The sequence below is a fragment of the Notamacropus eugenii genome, chromosome 1 (genome assembly GCF_028372415.1).
Source record: "Notamacropus eugenii isolate mMacEug1 chromosome 1, mMacEug1.pri_v2, whole genome shotgun sequence".
NCBI lineage: Eukaryota > Metazoa > Chordata > Mammalia > Diprotodontia > Macropodidae > Notamacropus > Notamacropus eugenii.
In genome coordinates this window covers 9,415,277-9,427,448 of record NC_092872.1, presented here as the reverse complement: position 1 = coordinate 9,427,448, position 12,172 = coordinate 9,415,277, and the positions used below count along the sequence as shown (strand labels likewise).

The following is a 12,172-nucleotide window of genomic DNA, read 5'->3' as shown; positions in this document are numbered from 1 at the left end:
CTATACATTCTCCAAGAGTTCTGCATCCAGCATGCACTAACTCTGTGTTTGCCAGATTTGTTCAGTTCAGTTGGACAATCATTTATTAAGCTTGTGCTGTGTTTAAGGCCCTAGGTTAGGTGCTTGAGGAGATACAAAGATAGATACAATACAGAGCCTGCCCTCCAGGAATTTACAGTCCAAGCAGGTAAAGAACCAAGATATTAGGGAGAGACAGATACGTGAAAATGAAAGTGCCAGGTGAAATCTGATGAGGAGGTGAGGAAGGGGGATCTGGGAAGGCTTCTTGGAGGAGGTGATGCCTGAATGGGGCCTTGAAGGAGAAGAAGGATTCCAACTAGTGGAGGCTGAGATAGGAAGGAGAGGGAACCAATTTATGGCATGAGGAAAACATAAGATCCCAGGATAAAAACATGGGACAACAAGTAGCTCAGTTGCATTTGATGCATGGAGGGAGAAATGTGAGGTGCAACTGACCAGGTAAGTTAGAGCTAGGTTGCAGGGGACTTTGAATGCTGGTATCAGTCCTAGTTCTTATAACAGAGAATCCTTTAAGGAGTACAAACTCTGGCTTCCCAAAAGCTGGGTGAGCTCTGGGGTTGTTTAAATAGGCAATAACAGTGGGGCTTTTGCTGAAGAGAGAGAAAAAATGGCAAGGCTGATGCGTGTCTTCATACCCTCAGGGCAACACTTTGCTGACCAACAGCCCCCGAGTCTCCCAAGAACATAAAAGCACTAACTACTCCCTGGTCTTGAAGGATATAACCCAGCAAGATGCTGGCATCTACACCTGCGTGGCCAGGAATACCAGCGGTGAGGTCTTGTGCAAAGCAGAACTGCTGGTCCAAGGTGGTGAGTTGGCAAATATGCAGGCTGGGGTGGGTAGGTAAGACCTGGGGAGGTGGAAGCCCTCCCTCAGCCCTTCCTAAGAAGGTTAACTGGGTTATAGCAGGAGGAGCAAGGGTAAAGATGAAAGAGAATCAAGAGAAACTCCAGATCCAAAGATATGACTAGAAGCAGTTGAGTAAGGCAAGTTGGAGGCCAATGTTTATCCCAAGGCAACAATCTACTAGCAGTTCAACTCACCCAGAACCTCACCCTCAAAGCACATTGAGGTCAATGGATTCCCACAAGGTGCCCCCTGCCCTCCTCAATGGACAGAAGCCCTTACACAGAGAAGCTCAGAATTAGATGGAACCTCAGAAGCTATCTAATCCAACCCACATCTGAACAGACATCCCTTTTGATAAGGGGTTCTGCAGCCTCGTCTCAGAGACCTCCAGTGATAGGGAACCCACTCTCGCGGGGCTACCCATTTTATGATTGTACAATTCTCCTCTTTTAGAAGTTGTTGTTTGGGTTTGGTGTTTTACATGGAGTCAAAAACCTGTCCTCTTACAACCTTCATCCATTGGACTACCCTCTGAAGCCAAACAGAACAAGTCTAGTGCTTCTTCCAGATGAACACCATTCCTCCCTGACACCAACTCTGGAACTCCCTATAAGATGTCTCTTCCAATGGGGCCTGCCGCCATCTTGATCACCCTTCTCTTTATACTTCCCATAGCCTCTTGATACCATCAATGTCTTTCCTAAAAGGTTGTTTGCTGAATCAAATGCAATTCTCTAGCTATGACGTAACTGAGGCAAAGCCAGCAGAGACACCAGCTCCTTCAGTCTGGACATAGCATCTTCCCTAATGCAGTCCAAGATCACATGAGCCTTTGGGGCCTTCATCTGTTTTCATTCCATTCACCCCAAGAAGGGATCATATCTTTTCTTTGGTCTTTCTGTTGCCCCTGAATTAGCTTTTAAAAGTCCTTTTTATTGTCCTCATCCCTTACCACCAGACTCAGTTCGTTCTGGGTCCTAACATACCTGACAGTATTTATACTTGAGTTACAGAAGAGATCGTATAAATGCCTCTTTAAAAAGTCTGCCCTTCCAGAACCACATTCCAGGCACAGGACTCATCAGACTTCTGTAGTCACATCTTTCTTCTTGAATTCATCTCCATAGCTCACCTTGTTCATCACCCATCTTTTGGGCCCATTTGTATAGGCCCCATACATGTCATTGAGCTTCGGGCCAGCATACCTAGTCCCTGCTGTCTCATGTCTATGGGAGACACCTAAGTCTTGTAAACTTTGGATGTTGTCTTCCAGGAATTCCTGGTCTTCTCCATTGATATATTTCTTCCTTCTCTCTAGCTAATTTCTTTGGTGAACTCTGAATTTGTATAAATAGGAAATAATGGTGGGGCTCTTGCTGGTGGAAATAAAGAGTGGCAAGGCTGATGTCTGACTTCATACCCTCAAGGCAGCTCCTTGCTGACCAACAGCCCCCAAGTCTCCCAAGAACATAAAGGCACCAACGACTAGCTGGCCTTGAAGGAGATAACACTTGGTAGATGTATGTGAGAGTTTTTCTCCATTCCTCTCCATTTTTAGTTGAAAGTTTATTGAGTCAGCATGATAAAGTGATTGTAGATTTCAAATCCAAAGAGCTAGGTTTGAGCCTTGGCTCTTCTATTTATTAGCTGTGTGATCACGTGGGGGGTGTTTAAGGAAGACTAGTACCTCTAGTGTGAGGGCAGCTGGAGCCCTTTTTCAGGGCTGCTCACCTTTGATATCTACTTCTCGCTCAACTCTAGCCTATGGCTCCAAGAGGCTTTAGCCTTCCCAGCAGCCACATGTTGGCAAAGCGATATCTGCAGATGGGCTAAACCTGTCAGTGAGTTGAAGGGGTGTCTACCTCAACCATGTGAAGACTTCCTCCCAAGAAATGGACAGATGAGAACAATTTGCTCTAACGTCCATGAAGGCGACTTAAGCAGGAACGCTTAAGAGCTTGGTCAGGCATTGCAGATGCCAAGGTCGGCCAGTGCTTCCTGGGCACAGTTATCCTGGCTTTTGTCTTGCCACTGGACTTTAGTGACTACAGAAGAGAGAGTGAGGCTGATGACTTTGTGCAACTCTGCCTCACTTTAATCCAGTTCACACACAAGTCAAGATATCATCCTGTGAAGTCATTGGCTCTCTTCAGAAACAAAGGACAAACAATAAGTTAACCTTCCTGGGCCTCAGTCTACTGGTCTATAAAATGAGGAGTTTGGCCTAAATTATCTCTAAACATCCTTCTAGCTACGTCATTATGTGATTCTGGTTGTCCTTAATTCAGTGGGAGTCACTGAACTTGGCATGTATGGCTGGTATCTACTGGCATCTCCTCTACCCCATTTGCCCATTCCAGCCCATGATAACTCTTTAGTTCACATACCTATAAAATGAACCTGCCTCAGGACGAGTCTTTATGTGAAGCAGATTGTCTTTAGTCAAAGTCCCTTCATTCAGGGAAGGAGTTTCCTGACCTTGCTCTACATAGACCATCACCCCCACCAAGCTTTGGACCCATCGCTCCTAAACTCAAGACTACATTTTCCTGCATATCATCCCGCATCTGTCACTTCATTGACTCTTGACTCTGCCTGCTGAAATGGTTGCCTCATCTCTCTAATGAGGAATGGGCCATATACCTCTAGTGAACCCCTATTAGTGATAGCAGCTTATCCTGGTACTGCCCTTCCCCCCAGATGACCCCCCAGCTTCAATTTTTTCATCTATAAAGTGAGGGATTTTAAATAAGAGGCTCTCAAAGGTCCTTTTGGCTTTAACATTCGATGATCTATTTCCTAAGGTCTCTTCCAGCTTTGACATTCTATGCTATCTGTTCTAAGGTCCCTTTCAGCTCTGACATTCTGTGACTGCTATGATTCCAGATGGTGACTGGACATGCCAAATACTCCAGAAAGCCCAAAGAGGGCGCAGACTTGACAGAATTCTGGTCGTGGGATAGTGAGGACCCAGTAATGAGACAGGGCTGCTCCAGGGCTTGGAAACTAGACCACTTCTCAGCAAGGCTGAGAATAGAATGAAGTCCTTCCTCTCATAGCCCAGACCCCAACGGGGTGGTGATTGTTCTCTGGAAGTTGGGTGGGGAGAACAGAAAGAATGGGAACATTAGAGTCCAGATTTTTCTGACTGAATTTCTTCTGTCTCATTTGACTAAGGTGAGCCTGAGCCAGGAGCCGAGAGGCAGAGTTATCGAAGGAAACTTCACTCCTTCTATGAAGTCAAGGAAGAAATAGGAAGGTAACAAAGGCTCCCAGGTCCATGAGTTTCATTGGATTCCTGAGATGGCTACAAGAGTTGCCTCCTCCATTAGCAAAGGACACATGGTTCCAATGAGCACTTCAACACCAGGAAGGACAGAGGGGCTTCTCAAGGACCTTCCTCCTGACAAGGATACAGGGTCGGGGCAGAGAGGGGGTGGAGAGTGGGATTACAATCAGAGAATTTAAATTCTTCTATATACTTAAAGTATGTTTAGTAGCTTAGCTTCAGCATAAATCACCATCTCAGGAGTCATGGAGAGAGCCTGGACAGGAAGCTAGGAGACTTTGGTTTCAGCCAATCTCTGGCACTAACTGGTGTCATGAAAAGAGCCCTGAACATTACAGTCAGGAGAGCTGAATTTAAGACGTAACTTGACCTTGGTCAAGCACTTTACTGCTCAATCACTATGTTTCCTCTTCTGTAAAATGGAATCAGACTAGGTATTCTCAAAGATCCCATCTAGCACCAGCATTCTAAGTCAATTCAGCTCCCTAGGACTCAGTTTCCTTATCTGTAAAATGCAAACAATAAAGCCTTCCCAGTTGCTTAATAGAAATGTTATGAAGGTCAAATGAGATGATGGATATAAAAAAGCTTTGAGAAATCTAAAACGCTACAGTGGGATCACTCAACTTGGAAGGGATAACTGTGTGTGTGTAGATTGTGTTTATTTCTGTATTGTACGTGTGCAGAGGAAATTGTATGTGTGCAGATCCCCAAATCTGTGATCTAATAAAGGATAGCCTACTATTCTCAGTCTCTGCTAAGAACATGGCAGAGTTGATACAGTGCTGAATTTGGAGTCAGAAAGGCCTGGGTTCAGATCCTCCCTCTTATACTTATCAGCTGCATGACCATGGAGAAGTCACTTAAATGATCTGAGCCTCAGTTTCTCCATCTGTAAAATAGGGATAATAATGCTTGATGTATTTATATCACTTACCTTCTTAGCGTCCCAAGCAACTCTCTAAGGTCACCAAGGAGCTTCCTACACCAATTGAAATCATAGACAAAACCCCCCAGCAATCTCATGGGGTTGTTGTGAGGTACAAACAAGATATATAAAGTGATTTGCAAGCTTTAAAATGTATATAAAGGCCAGCTATTATTACCAAAAGAAGAGTTGGGTTGTAGCCAGGTATATTTTAATTAGACATACAAAGACATATCTCTTTGTTCTTTTTAACTCATTCATGTACTTAACAAATTTTGTTTTCAACAAACATTTATTAAGTACCTATTGTGTACAATGTCCTGTGCTTGGTGCTAGAAATACAAAGACAGATATAACCTCAGTACTGCCCAGTCTAGTGGGGAAAGGGCATTGTCGTTCAGTCCTGTCTGACTGTTTGTGGCCCCATTTGGGTTTTCTTGGCAGAGATACTGGAGTGGTTGGCCATTTCCTTCTCCAGCCCATTTTACAGCTGAGGAAACTGAGGCAAACAGGGTTAAATGACTTGCCCGGGGTCACACAGCTAAAAAGTGTCTAAGGCCGAATTTAAACTCATGAAGATAAGTCTTCCTGACTTTCTGGCCCAGCACTCTATCTGCCTGGAAAAGCTATAAACACCAATAACTGACCAAGGGGAGAATAAACTCACTGTAAGGTAAAGGTCCAGGCAAACTTTTGTGAAAATTTAAGGAGAGAGAGATCACTTTCATCTGAAGGGAGTGGGTTGGGGGGAGGGTTGACCAAGGAAGGCTTCATGGAAGAGGTGGTACCTGGGCTTCACCCTGAAGAAAAAGAGAGACTTCAAAAGGCAGAGAAGGAGAAGGGGTCAGAGGGGAGCCCATCTCAAGCGTGGGGAACAGGGTGAGCCAAGATACAGAGGTGAGAGAAGGGGAATGGAAAGCAGCCTGCTTTGGGTGCAAGGGAATAGGATGACATCAGGCTAAACAGGTAGTTTGGAGCCAGACCGGGTTGGAGAGCATGCTTTGGAGGTCAAGGTCAGTTCTGCAGGCAATGGCAACCCACTAGAGGTTTGGGGACAAAATAGCAATGAGGCATAAGGGGCGCAGCACATAAGAATAGGTGCCTAGGGGAGGCTGGGGATGTCTTCTAGGAGGGATAGTCTCCTGTCAGGGATAGTTTCATGCCATTTCTCCAGGGTAACAAGTTGCTAGCCCAGTTGGCCTCTCAGCACCCTTTTTAGTCCAAAGAGCTGTAACATCCAACCAACATATCTCCTTTTTCCTAGGGGTGCTTTTGGCTTTGTGAAAAGAGTTGAGCACAAAGGCAACAAGGTGTCCTGTGCTGCAAAGTTCATCCCACTTCGGACCAAGACGCGGGTCCAGGCGTACCGAGAACGGGACATCTTGGCCACCTTGAATCATAAGCTGGTCACCCAGCTCCTTGATGAGTTTGAGACCAGGAAAACACTCATTCTGATCCTGGAGCTGTATCCTTTTCCTACTGATGCTGGAGGCTCCCCTCCATGGTAGGTTCTGTCTTGTGTTATCATGCAAGCACTGGACTTGCGATCAGAAGGTGGGGGTTCAAATCCTGCCATTTATTCATAAGGTGACTCTGGGTAGGTAAGTCATTTCAATCCTCTGTTTTCTTAATAAAATGAGGGGCTTGCACTAAATGATCTCTGAGGTCTCTCTAATAGTGTTCCTAGCTCTGACTTTCTTTTATGTCCTAAGGTCAATTTCATTCAATTCAATAATTCAATAAACGTGTTAAACACTTACTATTAAGTAGAGTACAAGGCATTGAATTAGCTACTGAGGATATAAAGACAGAGGAAACAGTTCTTACCCTCAAGAAGCTTATACTCTACTGGGAGGGTTCACAAACAGAGATAAGTAAATCTAGGGTTAGAAAGGAAAAGATGATTAACATCTGGGAGGATTAGGAAATGCCTCTTATGGGAGGGGAGCTTGAGCCAGGTGAGTCTTGAAGGAAGCTGGAGATTCCAGAGTCAGAGAGGAGAGAGTGATTCCAGACTTGGGAACAAAGGCAGGGATGGGGGAGATGGAATGCTGGGCATGAGGAACAATCACAGGTCCCTTCTAGAACTGCCATTCTCTTGTGCTGTTTTCTGTTCCTCTAAATGGGATGGGGGATGTATGTGACTCCCCAAGTTCACGGGGCCATTCAAGGCAAATCATATCCAGGTATGCCTGATTTGTGTCCACAGAGATGAAAATAAAACATGTTTTTGGCATTTTTTAAAAATTCCTAAAAAACAAAGATCTATTAAAATGTTAATTTCCTAATGCTGCCCCAAATTGAAATCCTCTTTATGGGATTGGAAATTTGGGCAAATATTATTAGGCTTTATCAGAAAGTTCTGTTTTTTTCCAGTACCAGCATCTTAGAGGGTCAGCTATGGTCTGGTGGAAAGACCCCGGGGCTCAGAAATAGATTCAAATTCTGACTTGGCCACCTCCAAGCTATGTGACCTTGGCAAAGTCACTTCCTCTCTCTGAGTCTCAGATTCCTTATATGTAAAAGTGGAGGTAACTAAGTAACACAGCAGACAGAGTACTGGACCTGGAGTCAGGAAGACTTGAATTAAAATCCAACCTCAGATACTAATTCAGTTGTGTGACCTTGGGCAAGTCTCTTAACCTCTGTCTGTCTCAGTTTCCTCATCTGTAAAACAGGGAGGATAATAATAGTACCTCCTTCCCAGGATTGTTGTGAGGATAAAATGATGTAATGTTTGTAAATGTTTGATATTCATGAAGTGCTTTCAAGTCCTCCAAGCACTATATATGTTAGCTATTAGCTTTTATTAAAATGAGATGGTTGTATTATATGATCTCCAATGTCCCTTCAGCTCTACGTAGCACAGTCCTATAAAATCCCAAAACAATACAATTACATAAATCACTCCCTCACTCTGGTACCTCAGTTTTCTCACTTATAAATTAAGGATGATAAGACTCAACCCTAATTCCCTGGAAGAGTCATTTGTGAGTAGAAAATGAGATTATGGGTCTAGAGCTCTTTGTAAATCACAAAGCACCGTAGAAGTATCAGCTGTTTTATTATCACTGTATCACTTTTGAATAAACCATATCACATTATTTTTGTTGTTTAATCACGCCGGACTCTACGTGAGTCCACAGGGTCCTCTTGGCAAAAATCCTGGAGTAATTTGCCATTTCCTTCTCCAGTGGGTCTCCATTTTATGGATGAGAAACTGAGGCAAATAGGGGTTAAGTGGCTTGCCCAAGGTCACACAGCTAGTAAGTGTCTGAGGCTGGATTTGAACACAGGAAGGTGGGTCCTCCTGACTCCAAGCCCGGTGCTCTGTGTACTATGGCGCCACATTGCTACCTCACATTACATTATCACTACATCCTAATTGTCCTTGACTGCAACCTTAGGTGTTCCTCTGAAGAGCTCCTGGACCGCTTATACAAGAAGAACGTGGTGACTGAAACTGAGGTGATAACATTGTCTTGGTCACGTTGCCCTGTGCAATCATTTAATTGTCTCACTAGCTCTTCCCCTCCTAGCCCACACTAGTCTACTGAGAACATGGAGAAGGAAGGAGTGGGCAGGATGACTCAGAGGGAGCTGCTATCTTGTGGGGCTGTTAAGGTCACTGCCTGTCGCGGGCTGGTCCACCTTGGATTCCTTTATAGCCCTGGTTCTGAGGACCAGTACATGAAGAGAATTTCATGGCTCATGGCATATTCCTACATTCTCTAATAAGACAACTCTGCCCTGGCTCAATGGGGTCATATCCTCTTTGATTAGTGATGGTTTTGAGACGCTCACAGAGATGTGGGGGTGAGGCAGGGCCAGAACACTGTTAACAAGACAAGGAAACTAGGAGGCCAAATCCAGGGAAAGAGACAGAGTCTATAATGAGGGACAAAGGACCAAAATGTTATGTCTGGGAATCTCAAACCCTGCCCCCACTCTCTGAGACTGATGGAACAGAATCACAGACTCGTGTGTGCTTTAAAAGGTTCAGCTGCCCTGAGGCTGTCTCAGAAAAGCTTTGTCATCATAGAATTGTCTAGCATTAAATTGCCACCAAATATAGAACAACCTAATACTAGAAGCCTGATGTACCCACTGTACATAAGAGGCCCAGAGAAAAGGGGATACAATACATATATACACAGCTTACTTTGTCCAGGTAAGCAATGTTACCTAGGCAAGAATCCTCTTTACAAATCCCCCACAAGGGGTTATCTAACCATAAATTCAAGACTTCCAGTGAAAAGGAGCTAGCTACTTCCCAAAGCAGCTCATTTGACTTTCAGACAACTCTTTAGCATGTGTGACTCAATCTACCATGAAATAAATACTTATGGGGCATAGAGAGATCATTTCGGCTTTAAAAACAATCCACATATGTCATAAGACTTAGGATTTCTTCACTTTTGCTAATGAAGATTACAGTCCCTACACAACCACAGTAGATGGTCTTCATGAGCTGTTTTGGCCAAATAAATATGTCACCTGAGGGACTGCTTTGTGGTAGTGAGCCAATGAGCACTTGGCATGGCTAGTCTTTAGATGACTAGATCCATGGTCCATCTCTTGGGACCATACTCAGGGCCTTTCTATATGGATAGATCCTGTGAAAGCTTGCACTCTGTGAGTTTATGCTTCTAGAACCTAGAATAAGACATAAGGGCAGAATGTTTAATACTCCAAAGCAGTATTTTAAAATGTCCCTCATTTTACCTTTCTGCATGTTGGCTACTTACCCCAAGTCCAAATTCTGGAGAGAAAACTGCTCTAGTTGGCTCATAAGTTGTGATTCTTCTGAGTACAATTAAATCAGGATGAAGGGCCCAAAGATGAAAATGTAAATCAATATATGGAGGTTAAAGGGCAGAAGAAAATAGCATAGAGAGGGAAGCGGAAGAAGAGATACTCAGAACTACTAGATCATTATAATAGGTATAGATTTTGTTTTCCTATAAAGGGTAGATTTGAATCTCTTGAAGGAGTAATGACTTCCCATACTCCACAAAATAAAGAGAATTCCCAAGTGCCAAGAGGTGTGAAGAATCCGGAAAGAAGAAATACATTGAAGTGGTCAGCAGCATCTTGCTGAAGGGTACAGCAGCTGCACTATGTCCACGTAGCGTGGCTAATCATAAGTCTTAATGTCTTCTTGAGATATGTATATTTGGAATGAACGAGGGCTCGACTAAAATTTGTCAATTCTGACTGTTCATTTAAAGTGATTCCTATGGAAATGAATCATATTATCATAAGAAATCTAAAAATGGTTGTCTGGACTTGGGTAGAAAACCAAACGATTTGGAGACATAGGGCATGTTTCCATCACTACTTCTAATTAAGAGTTAGGACCTTAGAAAGAAAGGATGACATCACTAAAATTATCATAGCAGAGAACTGAATAAGGATTTATGGACCTGAATCATGGCTGAAAGTACGGCAGTGATGGACCCTTGGCCAAGGAGAGAAGGCATCTTATGAGAATATGGGAAGAAAAGAGTTTCCTGGTATACTGAATGAAAAGTTTGAGACACTTAATTTCTGGGTGATTAATCATTTTATTAATTATGGGTAGCAAATATTTAATAAAAGGATTAGTCATTTGGCCTTCCCTTGTGAACCAAAGATGGATCATGGTAGGCTGCTGATGGTTATATGCTCTTGGAAGAGTGGGTATTTCTGACAGAGGCAATCAACTCTGATTGGCTAAATAATTAATGGGAATGAATATTATAATGAAGGGTGGGTCTATTCTAACGTTGGTGGATTTGGCTTTGCTTATGTCACTCTTACTCCCAGACCAATCCCCCCAACCTGGGTAATCTAGACAAAGGATCTATCCCCACCCAAGCCTAAGTAGAACTCAAGTGGCTTTCCCATTTGGGGGAGGGGGAGTCTAAACAGGACTGAGGAGAAAGTGAATCCAATCTCATTATCAATTCTGTTCTTCAGATGCTGATCTGACCTAGTAGAGAATGGGGAAATAGGAAGGGAAAAAAATTCTGACTCTCCCTCATAGTAAATAGTTATTAATATGAGAGAAATAGTCATTCCTTTCACTGGAGAAGCTGGCTGATGGTATCAAGAGGACTTGGAGAGGGGAAAAAAGGTGACCAAGTATTAACTGCAGAATAAGAAACTGTGGAGGAGAATGGAAGCAGAAAGACCTGGATTTGAATCCTGCCTCACACACTCACTAGCTGTGTGATCCTGGACAAATCACTTAACCTCTCTCAGCCTCAGTTTCCTCATCTGTAAAATGGGGATGATGGTAATGCTGGCACCTACCCTCTGGGGCTGGGGAGAAGATCAAATGAAGTAGCATATGCAAAGGGCTCTGCAAACTTTAAAATGCTTCACCAATGCCAGCTTTCACTGTCACACAAGTTCTAGTGAACTAGAACCATGTAACCATGATGATGATAAAGCTAAGGTTTACGTGGTGCTTACTCTGCCTGCCACTGTGCCTGGCAAACAACTTTACAATTATTATGTCTTTGATCCTCACAACAACCCCAGAAGGCAGGTGATATAGTTATTCCCATTTTACCATTGAGGAAACTGAGGCAAACAGAGGTTAAATGACTTGCCTAGAGTCATACAGATAAGTGTCTGAGGCTGGATTTGAGCTCAGATCTTCTTGACTCCAGGCCTGGTGGTTTATCCACTGCACCACTTAGAAGATGTTCATAGTCAAGTGAAAATCTACCATGCTTAACAGGAAAGCATGGTGGAGAATCTTGGGGTAAAGATAAAAGGAGGGAAAAATAGAAGTGCTGTCCTGGAAGGAATGTTATGGGAGTGGAGAATGGATGATGAACACTGCCCAAAGCTAGAACACAAAGAGGTAGGTGGTTATGTTGGGTTACTGATGACCTGGAAATGTAATGGTGGTTTCTCCCCTGCTGAAAGTAGGGTAGCTATAAATCCTTCCCTTACCTTGTCAGAAATTTCATCTTTCAGAAACTAAAGGAAGTGATGAGGGGAATGGTAACTCTGGACTGGATGCTGGTCAATAAGAAAATAACTGATGAGTGGAATAGGAATTGAAGGG

General features: G+C 43.6%; 1 protein-coding gene across 14 annotated transcripts in view; it reads left to right on the top strand.

Moving 5' to 3' along the window:
• Positions 1 to 12,172, top strand: part of OBSCN (obscurin, cytoskeletal calmodulin and titin-interacting RhoGEF) — a 322,112-nt gene that overhangs the window by 282,146 nt on the left and 27,794 nt on the right. For all 14 annotated transcript variants that reach the window (XM_072652736.1, XM_072652782.1, XM_072652744.1 and 11 more), the window contains 4 exons: positions 684 to 852; positions 4,070 to 4,151; positions 6,374 to 6,574; positions 8,517 to 8,577. In XM_072652736.1, the coding sequence (XP_072508837.1) occupies positions 684 to 852; positions 4,070 to 4,151; positions 6,374 to 6,574; positions 8,517 to 8,577 (513 nt within the window). The remainder of the gene's footprint in view (positions 1 to 683; positions 853 to 4,069; positions 4,152 to 6,373; positions 6,575 to 8,516; positions 8,578 to 12,172) is intronic.